This window comes from Pyxicephalus adspersus, chromosome 8 (genome assembly GCF_032062135.1).
Source record: "Pyxicephalus adspersus chromosome 8, UCB_Pads_2.0, whole genome shotgun sequence".
Classification (NCBI taxonomy): Eukaryota; Metazoa; Chordata; class Amphibia; order Anura; family Pyxicephalidae; genus Pyxicephalus; species Pyxicephalus adspersus.
The window spans coordinates 64,687,275-64,712,900 of NC_092865.1; the positions used below are offsets into that span (position 1 = coordinate 64,687,275).

Sequence of the window (25,626 nt, forward strand, 5' to 3'; positions counted from 1 at the left end):
TGGGGGAATTTACACACAATAGGATGGGAGATATGTAGTGGTGGGAAGTAGTATTCTCTCCAACCCACCATAAAGGTAAAATGAATGTTGTTATCCAAACACTGACACATGTGGAAGTGACAGATGAAAAGCTATGTCCTTCTGTATTGCCCATGCCTGGAAGTCCAAGTGGCCAATGATTTCATAAACAAGTGCTTTCCTGAACTATTCAAAAAAATGTAAGAAATGATTCACACCATTAAAAGAAAGTATACAAACTCACATATCCATGTCTGATGGACACTCTCATTGATATTGCATTATTACATTCCTAAAGCCAATGAATACTTATGATGAACAAATCTGAAAAAATAGGTCACGTTTGGACCATCTTTACACTGCAAAGGAGGGACATTTATTCAGATTACTATTGATTTAGGTAAAGAATTGTGCAGTAGTTGTATTGGTGCATATAAGGTGTGTTGTATTATGATCTTGAATGATCAGTCAGTTTACAAGTTCTAGATCAGTTTGTCAGCTGGCCAATCAAATGTATTAATTAACTTATTAATTATAATAGTTTATTTCACAGTATTGATATTATAACATTAACTTTTTTTTTCTTTTTTGGGCAGCTGACAGCACATTTGACAGTGGTCAAGGGTCTACAGTGTACTCGGATTCACAGAGCAGTCAACAAAGTGTCATTTACTCCTCCCTGCCAGATACTCTACCCCCAGCCTTACAACGAGTATACAGCCCACCTATAATCGAGGGCCAGGGTCTGCCACAGAGTCCTCAGCATCAACTGGGGCAATACCAGCAGCCCACAGCAGTAAGTGTGTTTTTTTTACCTTTAACACAAAAAAAGTGTTTCCAGTGTTTTGTAGCAGTAAATTAAAAAGGAAATCTGTATTTTTTTTTCTTTTACTGCTGTATTTAATTCCTACTTCCACTGTGGCCTCCACCATACTCCTGTAGCTGATGGAAAAGGTCTTGTCTACACAAAGAATGATGTGTTTTGAGAGGAGCCAAATGTCCTGCTATTTCTTACCAGTTGTAGTGTGTAGGGAATAGGGTTACTTGTATTACCCAATTATTTATTTTTTTTATTTTTATACATCAACGTTTTAAAAAGCTTTGAGGCTCAGGGTAACATTCCACTTGTGCTGCTTGCTCCGGATCCTCTTATTCCCATATAAACTTTTCTCAATTGTTTCTCCTAACTCTGTGTTAATACTTAGACTCTGTTCCAAAATATGAAGAAATATAATTGAGAGGTAAACCGCTAAATGTCACTGCATTTTAAGCTCTCCTTTACTTCCCATCTCTCTTCCCTTTTGCCTAGCTCCCAAAGGGACATCTTAACTTTAACCAGTGCTTCCAATGTCTTTCCATAAACATTCCATTTCCTCTCTATTATCCCCCAACACTCCCATTATATACAACATATTAGTCTAAAAGATCTCCACTTCTCCCATATTTTCCCTGTTCTGTGCTGTCATTAATTATTCCTTTACACTTATGCAGTTTACTTTCTGTATTAATTCCTTGATATTTGGCACTACTTCTAGTTTGCTGTTTTAGGTGCAGGGGAAAAAATGGTGGATCCGGGGAAACTTCTTTGCCACTTATATCTGATCTTATCCTTATTGCTGTCCAGTTGGAGCTGTCCAATCTGATCTCATCTTTATTGCTGTTCAGCCTTAGGCATGTCAAAAAAAATATGTAGGGGTGTCAATGGGGGGTTTAATGCTGTTGAACATCCAGCATTGCTAATTCTCATTTTCATTTAATTTGTTAAGTTTTGATACAGTCTTCAAACAAGATTTTTGCACTCTCTGATAATGTGATTTAAAGCTATGGCTGAATTTTTCAAAAATGTTCTTTACCCTGGATTTTTACATTGAATGGTAAAAAGCCAATATTTAAGAGAACCAATATTCATGATGGTACTGTCCATCAGCTCTAATAATCGCCAGGCCTTTTACAGTGATTACTCATTTGCAGAAAGCTTGGGAAATATTTAAGTACATGCAAAAACTCTTTCATTTTTTAAAAGAATGGTAAGGGTTGCAACCCATGCCATGTACCTTTCAAGCAGTTTCTCTTCACTTTCTAACCAAGATATGCTAAAGAAAATTAGTAGAGGAGAAATCCACTGTTAGACAGTTGTTCCTAGAATAGATGTCCTTGTTGGAAGATTCCCCCTTGCATTTTGATCTGGAGGAGACAAAAAATGTGGATTCCAACAACTTTCTGTTTTGGTGACCAGCACAAATGGAGCGGTGAATCTCCTAAATCAGGGTTGTCAAACTCAGGTCTGCAGGCCAAAAATCTGGCCCGCACTGTAATTATTTTTGGCCCGTGAGAAAATACCAAATGTCTACTGGAGCTGGCCAACCAGTAGACATTGCATGCACCTCTAATACTACAAATATCAGAATGCTCTGCTGGCACGTCAATCAGGACCCACAAGCACCCCCTCCTATGTTTACACTTTATTAGCGACCTTCCTCAATTGTAGATATTTTTTCAAGGTTGGCCCGCAACTTTGTCCAAATTTTTAGTTTTGGCCAACTGTGTGTTGAGTTTGTCACCCCTGTCCTAAATGGGGAAACAGCAATAATAGGCTGACGTTAGATCTGTCCCTTTATTTCAAACCCAGATATGATAAAGGAATTTAGTAGATGTCCTAAAGTGAGGTAGATTCTTCTCTTAGACAGTTGTCCCCAGACAAAAATGTCCTTGTTGGAAGATTCCTCAGCACATATTGTTATGGGTGCAACAAATTGTCAATTCCAACCACTCTCTGTTTTGGTGACTGTGGTCACCAGCACAACTGGAGATGTAAAGCTCCTAAATGGTGAAACAGCAATAAATCTAACCTTTTTCCTACTCTATTCAAAACTGAAAATAAAAAAGGTTTAGAGATGTGCTTTAACAAGAGTACAAAGGAAAGAAAAATAATTCAAATGAATATATATCAGTAGAAATTACTTGGTTTCTGACTGGTGGTTTTGAAGTCAATACATTTCAATTTAAAGTTTCTGGGTAAAGTGAGTGTAATGTAAGAGTGGTGTGGTTATTATTACTCCCCAAGGGCTTGTGCAAAAGTTATCTTACTATTTGTATTGATACAAATGTTATGAACCTCCAAATCCCCCAGGTTTGCAGGCCTCTCCCAGATCTTTGTACCTGTGAATGCAGATTTTGTGTATTTCAAGAAGAGTCTATGAAAGAAAGATAATGTGTGACATGTAAATCCATACAATGAATTACATTAACATCTTACATTATTTTTTCACAAGTTAGGGGTGGAACTGCTGCCTAAATAATTCACAAGTAGCCATGGTATAAAGATTATATACCTATTACTGGGGAACACCAGACTGTTACAATTTATCATTTTTATCCAGTCTTCTGAATGTAATCTTCTTTTCTTTTGTCTGTTACAAATTCAGCAAAACCTTTTGTGAGCGATTTTTGATTCACATAGAGACATCTTAATAAAATATTATTTCAGCTCCTGTGGCAGTCAAAGATAGTTATCATATTTGTGATCAAAATTACCACTTCTCTTTGTTGAGTGAATACACACAGATAATTATATGTTACCTGACCAGCAATGCCCAAAGCCTTCAGTCAACAAACTGTCTTCTTCACATTGTCGCTGTCTTTAGAAAAGTTCTGCCATTGACCAAAACCTACTCTCGGTGATGACTCATTCCTGCACTACCTACCGTCGACACAGCGATTCCATGGTTGCTGCAAGATCTAAAACAACACTAATAGGTTCCATTTCTGCTGAATGTCTGCTGGAAAATAATGCTGCAAAAGTGTTGGAAACAAAAGTAGAAGTTTTGATGCCGATGAAGGTTACAGTACAAAATTGTGATGCATGTTTGGCTCAGGTGCAAATAAAAAAGCATTCACAGAGGTTGTGCTCTTTTTCTTATCCTTTTTCTATGTCAAACAAAGGATCTAGTGTGTACGATCTTGAAAACCCTTTTATCCCATTACCTGCTCCGCCAAGATGCAGGAGAAGTTTAGATTTGTTTGGGTTAAATGAGCTTCTCCAAATTATTATGAACCAGAAAACTCACTTGGGTTCATCTTTGTCAACTGGAGGTGGTATTCATGAAGCAAATGATTCTGAAGAACCAAATAACTATTTTCTACCATTACCTGGAGATAAAGATTGTGACAATAGAAAGTTATCAAGCTGGAAATCCAAATCTACTACTGAACAATGTGGGAATAGGAATTTAACTGTCTGCCAGGTGGTAGGTCAAATGACTGCATTTTACATCTGTTTGTCTTTGGGATTGATGGAAAAATCCATGACTCACCCGTATCTGCGTTTGTTCAATTTGTGGTGGACCTTTGTGTTGTTTATGAACATTGCTTCCTTCCCCATGCTTTTCCAGCCCTTAATGTCATGCTTAAAACTCTAATTATCCTGAGAGCTCTATAAAAGAGGCCTGAAAGCTTGTTACTTGTTTAAGTGGAAAAGGCGTAGGAGAGAAATCATCATTCGGTAGCATCCCTTTGCCAGTGATGCTGAAACCGCATCTTATTACACTTGCAGAGCCGAAGAAAATTCCTGCCCTTCTCATTTTCCCTCTGCATGAAGCAATAACTTAACCAGTTTGATTGAGAACAGTAATTAAATAAGTTGCACGTTCAGCAAAAAACAGACAACCAATAAATTAGACATTAAAAAGCGGTCTTTCCAACAGATTTCATTCTCCCGGACCATTGTGCAGCAGGTAATTTCTTCCGGTGATTGAAGGCTTATAGGCATTTCCTGCCCTTTTGGTAGAAGAAAGACATCCTATATGCATTAAATCACTGAAGGTAACTTTTATTGTTCATTTCAAGTTGTTTAATTGGCTCGTTCAATAAGCAGCTCTTTAAATCACATTTGGCCATGTGTAGTCATCTCCTGTCTCCAGATGTCTATCCAAAAAGATATTCAATTATTCAAATCATATGCTGCTGAATATTTAGTATCCATCAGATGGGTTTACCCTGTCTGCTCAAGCTTGTTTCTGTCCTGCAATCTATTTTAGGCTGTTGATAGAGAACGCTTTCCAAGAGGCGGAAATTAACTTCAGCTCCTGCCGTTTTGCCAGCTGAAGGTTTGTGTTCCAAGGCTTCCATCCTCCCCAGCCTGCCAGGTTGATTACAGTTTGTTTAAAGAGACAAATACTAAAGTTGAAATACACTGTCAATTTTAAATGTGTCCTAGTCCTTAAATACTGTAGTTATAGGGAACCGAAATTTCAGTTATTCTCCAGTAAGACCAATATGTATGGTAAAATCAAGGTTAGTTTACAGAAACAAAAAACAATACATCTAAGCCTAATATAAAACATGTAATATAATTTTAAAAAGTAATGGCCTGAAGTAGCCCCGAGCAGAAATCAAGTGCCAGTGTATTATCAGTGATATACCCATGGTAGCTACAGAGACTTGCTAAAGTCTTTCCTTGAAATGTATAAAAGTGGTATGTGTGCCATGACGGACCCAATGATCAAAAATTATGTTTAGACTTGTCTTATTGTCTGTACTTGTTGGGCTGTACAAGATCAACTGCATTCACGCAAAATTTTCCCCTAACCGTAACTTTTTTTTTACCCTGTTGGAGCACTTTGAACCAGGCTTTATAAGGTTTTTTTTGCCTTCCTCTGGAACAACTGTGGATCTATAGTTTTATCTGGGATATGCTGATTTGTAGCATGTTAATTTCCATAGTGGTTGAACCGGATGGACTTTTGTCTTTTTTCAACATGACCCACCATGTCTTAGCGGCAGTCTTTTTTTTTTTTCTTCTTTGGCAAAGGTAGCTGCTTGATTACCTTGACAGTTTTGATACATGGCTCTGATTAACTATCTTGTTGTGTCCACTCGCCAATTAATTTTATAATCGTTTAGATGGGACATTTGTGATATATGTATCTTTTTAGTCGGACTTTACTAAAATGCTGATAGTTGATATCGAATATATTTGCTTTTCAGCTGATTCTAGAAGGTATTTAAGGAGATGAGTACAGGTTTGCCATTAACATGTGGAATTTTGTAGTGTGGGTTTATATTGGTTCGCATTTCATAAGCTAAGGCATGCTGTGCTTTTTACTATAGGTTGTTATAGGATATTGTACTACATAGCTCTATTTGCAGATATTACCACTAGGCATGTAGTACAGAAGATGAGAGCTTCATTTTATTTAAAAAGAAATCACCCTAATTTTGGCCCGTGACACAGCTGAGATAAAGCACATTCTTCAGATTGTCACCACCATGCTTTATTGTAAAGATGGCTATTCTGAAGCATTGAGCTAGATATCCCTACAAACGACCAACCATTACAAGTTGTTAATTTTCTGTAATACAAGAAGAGCAGTTACTACTGAAAAAATTTCAATGTATGTGTAGCTTTGGGGCACATTTTAGGCACATTTAAAGTTGTTAAACAGTCTTCGGTTCCAGCTTGAGAGTGCTTAATTCTGGTTTGGGTTCTGGGTCTGAAATTCTGAACCTAAAGAAAAAAATGCTGAAGAGAGAGTGGGTTCTCTTTGTGATTGTGGCCATGTACAGAGACTTCCTAATCAGAGTGCCTAAAACATAAAAGCTGTTCGGTGGTTTAAATTTTTTAGAGTATTTATTTTGGATGTATTTTGTGGACCTACTGCATTTTACAATAGTTTCAGGACATAGAAACAAAACCTTTGGCTTTTAAAGTCCGTGCTGTAAATAATTCTTGTATTTTACCTTTTATTTCCGAATGCTATTATCCTTTGCTCTAGCCCTGTGTGTGCACCAGGGGTCTGGGGAAAACTTTCAAAATAACAGGTAATGTATTTTTCTCAGTTGTCTTCAGGCTACACCTAAATGAGTGTGAGTATCCACTTCCCCTGTATAAGAGTTTTCAGAAGGCTATAGCCATACCCTCCTGCCTAGTGACCTATTTGTAGCCCCCATCATAGAAGCACCATCCATTTTGTTTGCAGGAACTCCTCCGGGTTGGTACTGTGTTCAAAAGGGTTGTGATTATATCTGGACCAGGAGGGTGGAATTATTTTTCAATCACATAAAATAGATTGGTGTGTATAAAGGTGGCTCTAACTTTTAACCCCAATACTGACAGGTGTAGAACAGTCCTTTGGGCTAAACAAAGCATGAAAATAAGGGCAGATTCATACCTGACTTTACATCCCGCAAATTCATGCGGTTTCCGACAGCCGCTCAGCCCCTAGCATGGCAGCAGTGAGCGGCATTGGTACCACTAAATGCCATCCCTTTTCATTCACTCTGGATCTGACAATGTAGCGTCTAACCAGAGGGGAAGTGAATCCTGGCATGAGGAAGTAGTAAATGCACCGCAAACTCACCAGCAGGGTGAATTTAATCTATGATATATCCAAAGAAACAAAGTTTGTTGCTTTCACCCCATTGTAATTATTTATCAAAAAGTGATCTAAATCTAATTTTGTTAATCTCTTCCCAAGTTAAACATTGAGCTATATAATCAATAATGAATATACTTACCATATATACTTGAGTATAAGTCGATCCGAGTATAAGCCGAGGTACCTATTTTTACCTTGGAAAACAGGAAAAATTGATTGACTCGAGTATAAGCCGAGGGTTAGAAATGCTGTAGCTACTGGCAAGTTGTAATATTCAAAATAAATACCAATAAAATTCCATTAATTGAGGCATCAGTGGGGGGGGGTATATGTTTTTAATTATTTATTTCAATTTTACCAGCAAGGCTCACTGTGCTTAGAGTAAAAATTTCAAACGATTGTTTCCATATGAAGCATATGGGGTAAATTTATGGGTAGAATCAATTGCTATGTATAGAAATACATGGGTAGGGATGAAAACGCTTGCCAAACACCTTTGAGTCAACAGAATTATGCTGCAAAACCAGTTTTAAGTGCAGTTTGTTATAGTAGTGTTATAATGTGTCAATATGGTGTGTGTACTGCTGCATTATGGAGAATGCAACATCTACTCACTGTTAGCATTGACAACGCTCTGATACACAGCCAAATGTGAGCCCAGAAACCACCGTGTGATCTGGGTGGGAAAATGTGTGCAATGTATTTTTTAGGTTTTTATTGCGGTTCCACTGTTCATTTGATCATACAAATTGTTTTCTCATACATTGCAATTTATTACACATATTACATTGCAATTTACTTCTATGGACTTCCCTCTATAACAAATTCATAGAACATGTGGAGGGTCTGAGCTCATTATAACACAGCCGGATTAGGAAGCTGTTACAGACCAACAGCCCGAGTTCTGTACGAGCTCCGCACAGAGCCTGTACATGGTGTTGTGATGTGGCGTCCCGCACAAGCCGTGCCCCATCCACTGACGTTAGGTATTCCCTCTGCAGGCACAGGGACACCAGTCTTGTTGGCGGCACCCACATCTCAATTGAGGGAGGAACCCATGCACCTGACTGGAGTATAAGCCGAGTGTGACTTTTTCAGCACTTTTTGAGTGCTGAAAAAGTCGGCTTTTTCCACTATATATGGTATCATTCAATTTATAGAGCACCCTTTCTGGAAAAGACAGTCAAAAGATACCATGAATAAGAGGGCTAAGGGCTTTTTTTCTATGTGCCCAGTGGACTCTAAGGCTACGTACACACGTGCAATGGTTCTTGTCCAATAATCGGCTCAGGGCTGATATCGGACGAGAATCTTGCATCCATCGTCCTAACAACCGCCCTGGCGGATCCACGGACGATGGACCATGAAGGATCCTAATGCAAGGGAAGGGAGAGAGCGTGCAGCGGGGTGCCGCTCCGTCGTTCTCCCCCTTCCCTCCCCATAGAGCAGGACGGTGCTGTATGTACAGCACTCGTTCATGCATCAAGCAGTGCTAGTCATTGGAAGGGACATTAGACTAGAACGGTCGTAATGAAAGTGAAAGAGAGAGAGCACAGTGGGGTGCCACTCCGTCGTTCTCCCCCCCCCCCCACCCCCCCGGTTGTATGTATAGGGCTCGTTCATGCATCGTTCAGTCATTAGTCGTTGGAAGATCCTTTCCAGCTACAATTATTGCATGTGTGTACGCAGCCTAACTTACTACCTCTAACATCATATAGAAGGTGAAGACCGGCTGTCATTGACAGATGTAGTGAGAGGAACAGTGGCCGACAACAATTCTACAACAATTTTATCAGTTAAACATGATAAAAATGCTACTGTGTAGATGGTCTTACAATCATTTTTCCTCTGCAAACAGGAGGGAAGTGTTAATTATACATCACTAATATGGAGAAGATAGAAAAAAAAGATGATCTTAGTATGCAAGGACAAATCAACCATTCATGCAGACAAAATGTTATTCTTCCTCAGGAATCAAAAAGGGGGGTGATTGATTCATCAGATAATTCAGCCTGAATAGTACACATATATCATTAATGATACGTATAGCTATGTAAATTCTGCAAAGACTTTCTTTTCATTTGGCCCAATGCAGTTGTATTGTTATACCTTTCACTAGATTGCTTTCTGGAGATGTTTGGGAAATTGGAACAGGAAACTTTCATAAAATTTTTTATAGTCTATCAGGCATAATCTTTTATTACTTGTATACTTGTATGGTAAATAACACCGAGTAGGGAATAATAGATAACCTTTTTAAAAACTTTTACACAGGGGATTTTCCATTCATTGTCTTTATGTGTACTTGGACAACTAAGAAAAATCTCCTTTTTAAATCTCTTTATTTTTTGCATGAAATTGACATGTGAATCTTGTTTTCTTTTCAGCACGGTGTTAGTGTCTCACCCGCTGTGCACTCTGGACTTACTCAACACCATTACCAAGACCTAAGCACAGCCTATTCAGTTGTGCAGCCAACTACAGTTTCGTCTGTTCAGTTTGGGGCTGCTCCACCTGTATTATCCAGCCAGGTAAAAGAGTAAAATCTGCAGGGCCTAAATGTTTCTAGTACGTGTATTTTAAAATACAGGGATACAATGTGCCCATGCATAAATCAGTAGCTTTGTTGAGATTAAACTGGTTGAGACCTCGTATACCAATAGTCATCCTGCTATAACCCTTTGTTGTATCTAGATCACTTTTCCAGGTTGAACCTCCTATTTAAATTAGCAGGGAGATTGCCATTCTAAAAGGATGCCTTCTACTATATAAATTTAAACCTACGTACCCCCTCTCCTTCTCTTTACCCAAGCATACGCGCTTTTTTTTTGCACACTTACTATTCACAAAAGGCTTGAACTGCTTGGAAAATAAGACAGGGCTGCTAGTGTTAATCTAAAGGCTAAAGAAAACATTTGGATTTGGCTAAAGAAAACATTTCGGAGAAATTTATAAAACTTTCTGAAACAAACCCTTGAAACTATTTGTAGTATGCCTATGTCATGTAGTCATTCATACGTTCTTCTTCATAGTCGGTTAATATTTAGTGAATAAAAGAGATATTTCCTTAACAGATAAGCAATATTAGGTGCAACTTAAAATAAAAAAAACGCCACTTTGATTTTATACTGAATATGGTTAGCAGGGCCTTGCCTCATACTTTATTTGCAAACAGGTACTTGGAAGTGTTTTCATTTTGTTTTTTGAATTACAGCATTCAGTTCAACACCACACTCTTCTACAACAAATCCCAGTGGGGCAGGCTGGTGTCTGTCCTGTGGCACCTACCTCCCATACTTACCCTCAGTACCAGCCCCCGCTCACACCGGCTCCACTGAAGCCCCTGCAGATTCCTACAGTACCACTGCAGCAGCACCAGGTATCCGCATCGCAGGTAAAGCCTCTCCATTTATTTACTTTGTCAGGAAATCTGTTGGCTACATTTTTTTTAAGTTTTTGTTTAATGGTTTTTCTAAGATAAATAAAAAAAAATGATCTTTGCTTTTGGGTAATGTAAAGTAAAACTTGTTGGAAGAAATCTAGAAAAGTTGACATGTTTTACAAGTAATCTCCTCAATGTTACTATGTCCTTATGTTACTATGTCTTGTAGTTGTTGCACATTTAGACTTTTTTGGAGGTCTCAAGAGTTGAGGATCTTATGGAAGTCAGTTTTGCTCATACATTTTAGTGTATAGTAGGTATTGACTTGATTTCAATCTTCTCTGCATTCTTTTCCTGTAAAGATAGGGTAATCAGAAAAACTCCTTTAGTTGGAGAATCTACCATGTGGTATTTGATACCACTAATTATATTGTCTTCAAAATTAAATTGTTAAATGTTAGATAACAGATTGGTATTTTTGGAAATTCATAATGTAAATATGTAGCCAAGCAATGCACAATTATATATTAACGTATAACTAAACAGTATATCATCATTACAAGAAGCCCTCACTTGCTAAGCACTGCAGGCACTGTGGAACAATTCATCCTCCACAGTAGAAATGGCGGCATTGTTCAGTTTCCTCTATCAACAGCTTAGTTTTTTTTGCTTTTCTCCCAGCAGTGACTTTGCAGTCTTTATTTTCTCTAATGTAATGTAATAAAAAACAGAAGGTTTTTTGAATTAAGGAGCTGGGTCTGCTGCATTTAAAAAAAGGAATCGATCAACAGTGCTTGTGGCTACAAAAGTCGGTGAGAGTTTGTTGTAAAGCTTATTTACGGTTTACCAATAAGTACAATATTCATAACCTGGTTTACTTTACACCTTATGGTAATATCTATGCATCTGCTGTTTCATCTCCTACAACATGCCGTGTGGCTTTTACGAGGGTGTCTGGAACCCCTTTTGGAGTTTTACATTACAGAGAATGCCAAAGAAAAAAAGGGGTGGTTATGTAGGATGGATCTGGAAACTTTGTTGTCTTTTAAAGATATAAATAAATAAAATAAATAAATTTGCATTTTCAAAAAAAAAAAACCAACTTGATTATATTGAAGTGCTATTTTTGAGTCTGTACAGTGTCGTATTATCAGCAATAATGTTTATTTCATTTTTTTTTTTGTGCATTGTTTTTCAGCTTCCTGCGTATCCTCTCATACCAGCAGTTACTCCTCTTACAGGACTTGAGAGCCTCCCTGCCAATCTCTCTGACTTACCTGCTGTCTGTATCACCCCCCTGCCTGCTCCCTGTCAGTATTTCCCTCCAGGTGTGGTTATGCCCAATCTTCCTGTCACCCCTGCAGGGCTCCCGTCAGGGCAGACAGTCAACCCACAGTCGGTGCTACCATATGAGACCAATCTTGTGCCAAATATCCAGGTTGCTTCTGTACCTTTATTAGCAGTGGCAACATCTGGCATGCCAGGATTACCGACCCCACAGCCTCTACCACAGCATCCCCAATCACAGGTGTACCAGACCTCCTTTCAGCAGATCATTCAGAGTGATGTACCTTCTGTTCATCTCTCACCGAGTATTCCGCCCGTGTCACAGCAATCCCATCTTCCTCAGTCACATCATCCAAGCATAACCCATCCTCCCGATCAGACTACATCTGGGGCTGGGAACCAGGTAATCTTTTGTGACATTGCTCTGATTTCTAATAAAATAAAGTCCTAAAAACAAAAGTCCTAAACTTAACAACTGGGGTTCGGGCAAGGACACGATTGGTAGGTCCGAGACATTTCATTGCAACAGAAGAAAGACTGTCACGCACACATACAATTCTCTTTTTGCAGAAAAAGCTTGCGGACATGATCAAGCCATCTAGACATGTCGGCCTGTATGTGTTACCATGCTTACATTACATGGGCTTGTGAAAAAGGCTGTGTTTAAAGTAGTAGTTCATTTTACCTGTGGCTAGAATATATGGAAAAGTTTTTTAATTTTTATGTAGCATCGGTTTTAGAAAACAGTTGTACTCAGGGAAACACATGGGGCCTGATTTAATAAAGTTAATAAAGTTCTCCAAGGCTGGAGAGGGTACACTTTTATCAGTAAACCTGGGTGATCCAGAAAACCTAGATTGGTTTTTCTGAAGTCATTTGCTGTTTGTTAGCAAATGTTTTCAATCCTGGATCAGATCCATTTTAGATTTTTTTTGGTCACTCTGGTTCACTGATAAGTGTATCCTCTCCAGTCTTGGAGCTTTAAAAAATCAGGCTCATGGTATACATATACCTGTGCCTTTTAGTAGGAGTTAGCAAATCAATAATCTATTTAAGTTTCAAAAATAAAATAGTCAATATTCAACAAGATACTAATGAAGGAAATAACAGAATCCTAGCTTGGTTTTGGCATGTACAGAGCAGGTATTGATATATCTCTCAAATGTAGACGTTAGACATAAATGCTTGCATTAAAGTACCTGAAATGTAAAGTGCAACTAAACCAAATTACTGAAAAAACATGTTAAAGTGCATGTAAAATCAAAATATCACTATAATGCAGTGATGCTGTATGAACAGTTATGTGTCTCTTTTTTTTTCCTTTTCCTTCCCTTCTTGATATAAAGTAAAAAAAAAAAAAAAAAAAAAAAAGGAAAGATCTCAGCAGTGAGTGTGTATGAGTTTCATTTTAAGCACAGATTACCAACATGGCAGCAGAGAGAACAATACAGTTAGACCTCATTGATATGGGTATTCTTTATTTTGTGGAGTGGTCACTGGATTTGAACCAGCTTTACGTGTAGATTTTTATAAAAATTTATTGTAAAAAATAGGCTTGCTGTTGTCTTGTATTCTGCAGCATCTGGGCTCTGATGTTGCCAACTATTTAGTGAAATCAAGATTTGTCAAAATGATCTGTAGATCTACAAACCCCCATAGTTATGAGCAAATCCTGATTGATCTCCATGAGCCTTACTCTTCCCATAAATCTCTTTGTTGGTAAATGAGGCATGCAGTTTCCCTTAAGGTGAATTCTGCGTATTCTCCTTTTTAATTTTTCAACTGGCCAGGTTTGTATCAGGTTTTTCTGAGTTGCTTTAATAACATTAACAATCAAAGAATAAAAGAATGTCAGCGTGGCCATATCTAATGCCCTATAAAACATAGATAGATAGTTTGAACATTTTATATAAAATATGGAGAAGAAAGATGTTGCCAAAGAACATTGCACCACTGATCCAAAAGTATGACCTTCTCCAGTCTGTTTCTTGCAATAGTTTTATAATTGCTAGGAAAGTTCTTTTCATCATAGATTGTGTTGTCCATCATTACCAAGATCCTTGCTTGCTGCCTTTGTACAAACTCCCCTGAGCTATCTTAGTGCAGTAGTAGTAAATCATTGCACGATGAGATGTTTTCTTCATTTCAAGAAAATAGAGCACATAACGGGGTTTTTCAGAAAGGGATTCATCGTGGATATTAGACTTTAGTAAACCATGAAGATATTGATCTCAAACTAGGTTCCTGAAGGTGAATAATACAATAAATCCACACCAACATTTAGTATTCAAGCCACAAAAATAATAATGGAATCATTATTACAGCTACTGGCAAATCTTCACAGTGACTTGTAAAAGTAGGAAAATATATTTTGGTATGAACAGCATTTCATTTTAAATTCCAATCTGGTTGCCAACCTTAGAGGACATTGGAATATTTTCTCCCATATACATTCCAGCCAACATAGTATATAATTAATAGTCTACAACAAGAAGGCATTATATTAATAAGAATAATATTTAGCTGTATGTTGAAATGTGCTACTACTTTAAAATATTGCAATTCCTTATTACAAGGCACATGGTAAAGCATTTTCAGTTTTTAATTAAAAAAAAAAAAGATGCCTATGCTTTGATGCAAAGAGCATGTGATCTTTTTTTTCCTACCCAACTCTTTATTTCCATTTTTACATCTTCACTTGAATTCTATGTGTTTTACCTGACTGGTCATTTCGATGATAGTTGTTCTCCTTTCAGCCGTTGTATATTTTTGTTGCTTGGTTATGACTCAAAAGTACCTTCTGTATTCATATTACTATGCAGGTCCAATGATAGGCACATACAGTCAAATTATGTATCAGAGTTGACCTGTCAGGTTGAAAGATTTGCTAAGATTGCATGTCCTCAGGTACTGAAGATCACCATTGGATCTGTGGACAATGTTTTTTCTGTAATGTTTTAATTTTAGTGAATGCAGATAAGAGAAAGGTAAAAATTAGAAATGCAAAAAACTTTGCCATTGAGACTTATTTCACAGGGAAACAGTGGCTTTCCAGACAAGTCATCTAACCTATAAAATTGGTTGATTTTGTATTTATTTCTTTTATAGCTGGTTGTCCTTAGGACAAACATTTTCATCAAAGACTGTTTAGTAGGTTTAATGTTCTTCCAGGGAAACAAATGTGGTGGTATAGATTTAACACAGATGCTAGGCACAAAGAATGGTTTTGAGGGAAAAAAAAAGAAAAATTGGTCAAAGGAACCTGTGGGTGGAAAAAACTCTTGAAAAACAATTCTATTTCTTATATATTGTGCATCCTTTAAAATGTTTTAATGTATATCCATATTCTATATGGCCAAATGTTTATAGACAACTTTACGTAGTTACATAGTAGGTCAGGTTGCAGAAAGTCTTACGTCCATCAAGTTCAACCTCTAGGGAAATAAAGATATCCCAGATATAAAACCCCATGAACACAGTTGGCCCAGAGGAAGGCAAAAAAAAACCCTGGTACAATTTCACAACTGGAAAAAAAGTCTTCCTGATTCCATGAGACAATCGGATGTTCCCTGGATCAGCAGTCTCTGTTATCTTTACTTTAAAGCTGTAATCCCCAGTTATATTCTGTGCTTCTAGAAATCATCCAGCTTTTTCTTAAAGCAATCTATAGTAGTTGCTGAAACGACTTCCTGAGGGAGCCGATTCCACATTTTTACAGACCTTAGTGAGGAATCCCGTCCTCATTCGGAGCTTAAACTTCTTTTCCTCCAGAACCCTTTTCCTTTACCAAATATTGGTTCAAGGGTACTGATAATGTTTTATCATTTCGGACAATTCAGCAACATATGATTCATTTGGTGTGGAGGAACTCAAGGGGCATGCTTGGAGTTTAACTATATCAAACACCTTTGCGTTGAAATGAAACGCTGTGAAAGAAAATCTCATCTAGCATCATAACCTGGCTGCACAAACGAGCTTCTGGTAGAATAGACACAGATATTCACAGAAATTCAGAAGCAGTTAAATAGGTAGATGCAAGAGGTTGGAGGTGGAGGGTCAACTGCTTATTGCCAATAGCTATGGAATGAGATGTGTAACAAGTTTTAATAATTTGTCACAGTCAATTGTCCACAAACAGTTGGCCATGTAGATGTGAAGTCTTTATTTATGGGACTGAACTTGACTGTTGAAGTAATTGCTTTTCATCAATCATGTTGTACAGGTCATTGGTCTTACCCAGTATAAAGTGGATCTAACTACTCCCATAGGGGTGTTGCCGGTTGCATCGATGTCACCACCTGTGCACTTTCCCTCAGAAATTTCCCAGCCATTTCAAGGACAGGATCACCTTGCCCAAACTTCTCTACCACATACCATTCCACATGCCGAGGCAATCTTTGCTGAGAATCAGAGTATGTCCTATCCAATTCCTGGCATTTCCCAGCCTCCTGAGTGTCATAACCTCATTCAATGCCAAGCTCATGAGGTAGATGTTTAACTTTTTTACCCACGCTGGCTTTGAAGTTTTAATATTTTCAATGACTTCCTGATGATAGAAGTATCTTTTTAAAAAACATGTTTTATCATTTCATCTTTTAGGAACAGCACAATCAAGAAAATCTGGCAAGCTCAAATCAAAGCTATGATAAGTGAGTTATTACTATCCATCAGCAATATAATTGTACCCATTAGCTGCATTGTTTGTCAGTGAGATTAAAGTAAAAAATTGTAGAATTAGTTTAAAAAATTATTTTTATATAATTGCTAGTGTTGAACGCTTTTTTTTTTTGCTCATGTGTGCCACCTCAGTGCTATTGCCCACTGTAATTCTAACTGGCGCGGACAGCAATACATGCATGCTAGTTTAAGTTTTTGTTAAAGAATTATGACTGCTTGCAACGAGATTAAAAAAGGGTACCTTTGACTGCCAAACATATTTCATTCCCTTAACATCTAGGAACCGTTTGCTAAATCCAAAATGTATTCTAATTTCGAGTGTTACTTGTAATTCTCAAGCAATCCTATGTACAAAATTAATAAAACTCGTCAGCCAAAAAGTTATACATACTGTATGTACACCTTGAAAAGATACACAGAATTCAAAGTAGCCTTTTCTTTATATCCCTTGAGATGGGATCCTTTAAAGATGACTGCAGCTCTGCAGTTTATATTTTTATTCACCCATAGTCTGATAGTTATAAAGTAAGTACGACTCAGTTCACAAAGTTAATGAAATAGGAAAATTATAGTCATGTGGCTAACGATTTGGGAGTCCATATTGTTAACTGGTGTTTGTACTGTTGCTCAGTTACATAGGTTCAGATGCTGCCTCTGGTAAAGAAATGAGTGACGGGTATGAGGGCATCCATGGTGGTAAACACGATGGAAAACCAGCTAAGAAACATCATCGGAGGTCATCTCGCACTCGCTCCCGCCAGGAAAAGACCAACAAGCCTAAACTAACCATTCTTAATGTAAGCCCAGGGATGTTTTTGGAAATTATTATTTGTGTGCAGATGACATTATATTGTGATCTTACATAGGCATTTCTGCAGGTGTGCAACACTGGAGACAAGATGGTAGAATGCCAACTGGAAACCCATAACCACAAAATGGTGACCTTCAAATTTGACTTGGATGGCGATGCACCAGAGGAGATTGCAATATATATGGTGAGGCAAATAAATGTGTTCGGGGGTAGGGGTCCTGTCAAGTTTATATTCATCCAGTACTTTGCATAATTTGTGAAACATATGCATACCGTAGCCTCCAGAGAAAGACTGGGAAATGGGAGCCTTGGCACAAATTAGCCAACTATATGTTCTGCTTCTAGCAGTTTTCAAATCCCAGTTGGTATTTACAGGATGCCAATTGAACCAAAAAGCTTGACTGTTTTGCAAAAGATTTCCATGCAGAAAATTTGTAACAATATTAATGTGTTGTATACAGGAATTTAATGCTCTAGAAACAAGTAATTACATTTTTGTGAGGTATGTGGTACCTAGAAGTTCAATCTAGATCAGAAGGTCAACATTTACCACCTTTCCAGCACCATTTAGAGAGGCACCTGGCTTTGTACTCACTAAATATAATGCAGTCGTTACTGGTAAGGAAGCATTGGTGCAAAGCTTTTGGTGCACAAGTTTTGGTATTATTAGGTATATTTGTATTCACGGCCTTGGATGCTAGTAGGTACATTCACCTAAACAACTCTTTAGGGTTTATCTAGGCGTAAAATATTCTACTGCATAGCGTATGCCATTTTAGTAGAAGCTAGCTAGTTCCACTTAAAAATCTGGCATCAAGCAGGTCTTTACTGCAGAAAGGGACGGGTGATGTCCCTTGTTTAATAAATATTCTTACCTGCCTGAAGTCAGCTCATCTGTCATAATTTAGCGAGCTGCGCATGCACAGCTCAGTTTTGGTTGGCAGGATACCGGGCACATTTCAGCTTCCCCTGGAAGTGCCACGACTGAATGAACTGCCATGTGCCTGCGCAGGAGTTACATCCTCCCGGCCCAGCCAATCAAGATGGGTGAAGATCAGAAGAAGGAGGAGCAAAAGGAAGAAAGTGGCAGCACCCACGAAGGAACTGGGGAGTATACACTGCATTTAGTTCCTCTTAAAAAAAAAAAAAAAAAAAAAGTGCGTCATTTAATTTGCATAGGTAGCATGAATACTAAATTTAGTCCTGTCTAGTTACGTCACTAGCAAAAGCTTGTCCAGTGTATAACCGTCCATACATGCTCACATAACAGTAAAGCACTTGTTGTCTATTGTATTCCCTCTATAGATCAGCTTTGTCAGCATTCTAATACTGCCTTTAGAGTGCCATGCAATGGGCTAATGTGGGAGTTTGAAGAAACTACAATATGAATGATTGGAATTAAAATTTCTTCAACAAAGTCAGTGTTCTCTTTGGGAGAACAGTTCTCCCAGCTTATATAGTTTTATGATGGTTTTTAGTTTTATTAAACAGAAGGTGCATTTGTAATATATGAGATTGGGAGCATATAACATTGCCCTTCTTATTTTGTGCTCCCTGGATGCGGCAAGACTGTGCTGTGAATTAACATTTCTGTATGCTTCCAGGTGGAAAATGAATTCATACTGCAGATGGAGAAAGAGATTTTCATTGAGCAGATGAAGGATGTCATCGACAAGGCAGAAGACATGCTGAGCGAAGACACTGAAGGGGAGAGAAGCTCTGATCAAGGGGCAAGTCCTCAACAGGCTGACTCCTTCAAGGCGGAAATGAGGGAGGTACAGTACATCTCTCTATCTGGGCGGCTCAGTGCTTTTCCTTCTGGATTACCCAGAACACCCTATGAAACAAGATCTGTCGCTCTAAGCAAATTGCAAATTGACTGCTGTCCACCCCCGGCTGTCAACACCTGCTTCTAGGCTGCATAAATTACTTTTATTGCCGGGTTATTTATTCCAAGTTGGACCACAGAGGGACAGATGTATGTAATGAATACTAGTGATAGTTGTCCTAAATGCCCAATACAGAATCTTTTATTAGACATTTACTGCCGTGGGCAAAAGAGTGACTTTTATTTTTCTCTGCCTCGAACCTGATTGCTCAAACCATCAAGTTGATGCATTGCAAAATATAGCAGTCGCAATGTACTTATGCAATCATAAAAGAAATCAAGCTTTGAGCTGGTAGAGAATATCATACAATTATTGTATGACAAGGATGTTCATTCACCAATGTGCCCTAGTATACAAGTTGTCATATACCATATATATTCGCTGATCCATATATGCTTCACCTCCATAGTAGAACATAATTTCATATTTTCATATTTAATTAATAATTTTATAGAACATAAAACACAGAAGAGCATTCGCTGCTTTACTCCCTTGCACCCCTCCCAGTTCTATAGTCTACAGCCCCCTTTTTTTTTATTAAAGTGTCCCTATACACCAACATACCCCCCTCACCCCGTATATTCAGTAATACTGATAGTTACTTTACTGCTGCATTGAGCACAGACCTGGCGTTGGTAGTGGTGTCCCCAACATTGCCAAATAGGAATGAGAGAGAGCTGTGGGAGCAGAAAGTGAATATGTGTATAGCTCAATGCTTACCTGCTGCACCGCTCTGCATATGGGAAGGTTGGGGGCAAGGTGTAAGGATATGCAATAGTTTGGTTACCTATAATAGGTAATGGGTATAATCTGAGATTTTGAGGAGGAGGCAGCATCACTGTTTGCAGTAATAGACAATAAATGAAGATTTCCCACATCCATTTCAGAGAGGAAGAGAAACAAGACCGTGCATTTGGGGTTTGTATGTAGGAAAATTTGAACAAGGTGTATATTTTAATCCCGATAGAAGATAAGATTTTTATTGCTCAATTTTGAAAGAGCTTTTTTCACCTGCTGTACTTGTTATAAATGGTTCTTGGTCCCTCCTCTGGATTCATAACTTACATTATGAAGAGTGCAATAGGATCCTAATGCTTCTAACTGCTATATTGGGGAACTTTCAAAATTTAGTATCTAATATTAGAAGCTGCTGAATGATTTACCCTGTTTGAGTCCTTGTAAAACGCTAAAGTCATTAGGGCTATCTTTGTGGTCTTATGGGTTAAAACAACTTAACATTTTGTTTTTAATCTTTTTCAAAGGAAAATCAACATACCCCCGTGAGGACACCAGTTTACCAGCAAAATGGTATGGTCACAGCAACCACTTTTTCATAGCTCTCTTGTTGTTCAGAGTAATGTAGGTCATTAAGATTATCTGCATTTTTTTTCTAGTTTTGCATACTGGAAAGCGGTGGTTTATCATCTGTCCAGTGATGGAGAGCCCAAGCTCCACTGATGTCTCTTCTGCCGTCTCAGTAGCTGCAAAAACGGAACATCAAAGTTGCAGCACAGGTGTTAATTCCCAAGGTATAGTGGTGTCACCCTTAAACATTAAGTATGGAAACACATGTAGGAATACAGTCCTATCACCCAGAACATTCATATATTTTCTAACAAATTTAGTATTTACAGATAAAGTCCTGCTATGTAAAATCCTACAATTGTGGGGAATATGGTAACTAAAGCTAGCCATGTATAATTTGATTTTCAATTTGATTAATTCGATTAGTCACTCATTGAAAAACAAAAAGAAAATCAGTCAATTATACTACCAATATCAAGTGATGCTCAAATATATTATCCAATACATACAGTATATACCCATATAAATCAATAATACATGAATTAAAGAATTTTAAACCAAATTTTAAATATATTTATTTATATAATCTAACAGTACTTGTCCACAAAATAAAAGCCTTCCACATAACCAACAGGAATATAAATATGATTGTGCTTGGCAGAACTGCGGAACTGTAGGACAATAATACATATGGTCGCCAAACTTCTCAGACCCACGGACCACTAAATTTACCGGCTCCGGACCTCGCATGTGCAGGGAGCCGTGTGTCACTCAAAGGGAAAGAAACTTCCCCAAGAGTGACATCATGATGCCAGTACCCCCCCCCCACTCTCCGATCACAGATCTGAGCCTGATCCAGAGACAACCTGCCTACTTCCCTAAACCTGCAATGCTTAAAGGGGACACAGTCCGCCACGGTTTCTGCCGGTGCGCCCCCCCCCCCCCCCCCCCAAGCGTGGTCCTTCTGCTGAAGGAGGGCACAGACCAGAGCCGCGGACCACGGGTTGGCAATTGCTGATTTAATGTGCAAAGTATCATAATTCTCCACAGGCTGAGCAAAAGAAAGCTCTGCGTTCAGACCAGGTTCCTTCAAATTAGTGAATGTATACAACATCCAACCTCCAGCTATGTGTCTTGCCTGGATCCCTACAGGGCCTTATATACAGAAGCATGCATCTTTACTAAAAATAGGTTTAGGACCATAAACTTTCTATGATCTCCAGGGACTGTAGGACGCCTTATGGAACCTTGTCCCAGACAATGGAAGGCCTGGTTATACGTCATCCCCCTCTGTACTCAAGGGGTCTGAATTATTCTTATTACTAGTCATTTTAAATATTTTATTCAGGTCAAATTTTAGCCTATGCATGAATTAATGTATTACTATTATTATTAAACAGGATTTATGTAGCGCCAACATATTGCACAGCGCTGTACATTAAATAGGGGTTGCAAATGACAGACAAATACAGACAGTCGTACAGGAGGAGAGGACCCTGCCTCAAAGAGCTTACAATCGAGTAGATATGTATGTTATCACAAATCATATAAAATGTTCTCAAAGTCTCATTTACATATTTTCTTGCTGTGAATTTGAACATAAGTATTTTACTGAACCTTCAGGGCACTTCAGCTGTCCCTCAACATAATATACTAGGAAATGGGACGCTTTACCAGTACCCAGTTTTTACACTGTTTTGAATTTTGTAAGTGGCATTAGTTAACATTCCACTCCTTGCTGATGGGCTGGACCCACATAATTTATTTGTATCTATCCTTTTTGCCTTTACATTTTTTGCAGCCCATTTGAGTGCTGGCTGTCAGTCACAACGATCATCACTGAGCTCTGTGGTGACAAAACCATTCAGGCTTTTATGCTGTTGATGTGCACTGATTGCTGTGATGACTGCCAAGATTGTTGATGTCTGCAGTGAATCCTATGCGTCATATGCGGCAGCCAGTAGGTAGCATGACACAAATACAATCACTGCAGTCAAAGAGTTTTTGTAGTTTTAATGTTTTCCTAACAGAACTTTGCCATGAGTCAATTACTGAGATTGCCTTTGCTGTGAATCCTTTTGGAATTGCTAGTATCCTGATAGTTATTCTGATACTTTCACTTTCAAGCACAATAATAATACTCATCATGGAAATAGAATATTTATGGAACTTTAAAAAATACAATGCTATAATCCAAACAATATAAAACAGTCCTATTTATTCTAATTTCACACAAAGACATACATATAAATTGTTAAAAACAATTAGTGGGCCAAGCTTAATATAGTTCTCAATGCATTTCGTAATCCACTTCCTCAGAGGTAAATTGAGATCCAATTTGTATATCAGTTTCTGGTAGCATAAGCCCCATCAATAAATATTGGCTTAAGGAACCCATACAGGGAAACCACTGGTTTTATCAACATCTAAATTTCATACAGCACTTTTTTTCAGGTCTCCTTAACCAGCATCTCGAACATTGCTCCGTGCAGCAATTGAACCGAATATTCATAAATGAATGGCTTGAGATAATTGTGTCCCCTTCCTCAAATTAGTCCAAAAGCCACCGCTCCTACCTCTATCCAATGGCAGATTGTTGGTTGTTTACATTCAAGTACAATAATAATACATTACTAAAGGTATTTGTATCACAGTCCCAAACAGTACTAAATCAAATTACAATATGATGTGCAGTTTCATAAAATAAAGAAAAACTTTGTTCACCCCTTGAACCAAATACTCCTTAACTTGTGTCTCCTTTACTTACTGCGGGAAGGTTTTAGCAACAGAGGCAATGTTGTCAATCTAAAATCAGGGGCATTGATGATTGACAAACTTTGGCTTGGTGTTTTTGGGATTATGTAGGTGGGCAAAGAAAAAATTGTGCATTTCAGCACTTTAAAAAAGCACTTAAATAGGAGGCAACATTTCTACTTCTATGTTGTTTTACCCGGAACTAGAGATAAGTTTCACACTCACGTGGTTGCTGCATTGCTGACTTTTTTTAAAACTTTGAATCACTGATCCTAAGAAAGTAAATAGATAAGGGCTTCTGACATTACTAATGTTGATTTCTAACAAATTTCTATTTAACCAAATCTGTTGATTGCAGAAAATTGTAGAGGTTTTGATGACTACATCAAAGGCATAACAAGGGAATATTAAAAAAAAAAATAAAAAAAAATACCGTATTTGTTTGTATGGGAAATCAGTCTGGTCTTTTATTTTCTTACAGATGATAGAGTCTGTGAAGATAGCCAACACACTGGGGAGAACAAGCCCAACTCAACCATAGGACAACCAGTTTCATCTGATGTTGGTGATCGTTCGACAGAAATTCCAACTTCCTTGACACTGTCCTCTATAACACAGTCATCCTCTACTATATCATCTGATTTGCAAACACAAACCGAAATGTCAGTTTCGACTCTTCCAGAATCTCTATCCTTCCCTCAAGGAGATCCTTCTAGTCTTGGTACATGTGTCGTTTTTCAGACAGTTATTGAGGTGGAAGTAGCAAAACCTCATGTACTTTCTCTGAATGAGTCAACAGCACACACTTTGACACAAACTGAGCACAATATGTGTGTGTCACCACCAGATCAAAGGTTCAGTGCAGTGGATTCAAATGAACTTGTCCATCCTGCACAAGTAACCTGTGATAGTGGTCATTCCCAACACCTTCCTCAGGAAAACCCGGTAAAACTTCAGCCCGAACAGCAGGTGTTTTATGAATCAGACTGCAGTTCACCTGTTGTTGTCCAAGTAAAGCCAGAAACTTGTTTGGCTGTCAACTCTAATCAAAGAAATGATACAGTGCATGTTGTTCATGAAGTATCTGCAGTATCTCAAACTGTTCTACAGACTCCGGCTCAGCCTTTAGCTTTACCAGTGGTAAATTCAACTTTACAACAATCAAGCCTGGAATCAGATGGAGAAGGTCCACCTAGAGTGGAATATGCAGATGATACAATTAAGACATTAGATGAAAAGCTCCGTAATCTTCTATATCAGGAATATACTCAACCCAATGTGTCTGCTGGGACACCTGAAAATTCTGTGACCCTTGAAAGTACAGCAGAAGTTATCAGCTCACAGCCACTGAATGCAGACATGACTTCTATGCCAGGTTGTAACAGGTTCACCTTGGATCCTATTGAGAGTGCGCCAGAATCAATCAATGGTGATGGGAATGGCTATGGATCTCCAAGGCAAAGGGTAAGTTCTTTGGGCGTTAAATTGGACTTTCCATTATAGCATTTTGAATAAAGTATTATATTACACTGAGTGCGTGTGCTGTGCACAGATACGTGGTTTACTTCACTTGTTGATATAGCAGACACATGAACAATGGCCTGGCACTGCCATTAGCATTACAACTGAAAAACACTTGGAGTAAAAGTGCTACACAAATATACAAATACATGGAATTTCGTGTACTCTAGAGGCTCGGGGCAGAAGTAATGCACATTTTTACTGATTTTAGAATGTCAGTAGATGTAGTGGATGCCTTCAACTTGGCACAGAGGAAACAGGAGGGCTAGTTGCAGCATTGTGAAATACACAATAATTATCCTCTTAAACCTTTTTAACCCAGAGGAACCCGTGAAAAAAGTTTTAGGTTTTGGGAACCCCTGCTAAAATAGTCAGTGGGGGGGGGGGGGGGGAAAGCCACTTTTAATTGGTGGCCAGTGAAAAGAATGCCACCCTACAGTGGTGGCTACAAAATAAACACCTAAAGCAATTCATCAGAGTCCTACCGTAGGCTCTAAGTGTTGATAGCCCCCAGGCATCTATAGAAGGGAGGTCAATAAGCCTAAGGGATCCACAACCAGCTCTGAAGGAACACTGTGGTTCCAGGGAGCCGTATTTAGGAATGGC

General features: G+C 38.3%; 1 protein-coding gene across 5 annotated transcripts in view; it reads left to right on the forward strand.

Annotated features, from left to right (window-relative positions):
• WNK2 (WNK lysine deficient protein kinase 2) overlaps positions 1-25,626 on the forward strand; it is a 154,102-nt gene that overhangs the window by 95,677 nt on the left and 32,799 nt on the right. For 4 of the 5 annotated variants that reach the window (XM_072420972.1, XM_072420971.1, XM_072420974.1 and 1 more), the window contains exons 9-20: positions 615-814; positions 9,782-9,925; positions 10,609-10,788; positions 11,975-12,466; positions 16,286-16,549; positions 16,663-16,712; positions 17,372-17,537; positions 17,619-17,735; positions 19,156-19,326; positions 20,703-20,748; positions 20,835-20,969; positions 23,981-24,963. In XM_072420972.1, the coding sequence (XP_072277073.1) occupies positions 615-814; positions 9,782-9,925; positions 10,609-10,788; positions 11,975-12,466; positions 16,286-16,549; positions 16,663-16,712; positions 17,372-17,537; positions 17,619-17,735; positions 19,156-19,326; positions 20,703-20,748; positions 20,835-20,969; positions 23,981-24,963 (2,948 nt within the window). The remainder of the gene's footprint in view (positions 1-614; positions 815-9,781; positions 9,926-10,608; positions 10,789-11,974; positions 12,467-16,285; positions 16,550-16,662; positions 16,713-17,371; positions 17,538-17,618; positions 17,736-19,155; positions 19,327-20,702; positions 20,749-20,834; positions 20,970-23,980; positions 24,964-25,626) is intronic. The other variant, XM_072420976.1, reaches the window with a different exon arrangement.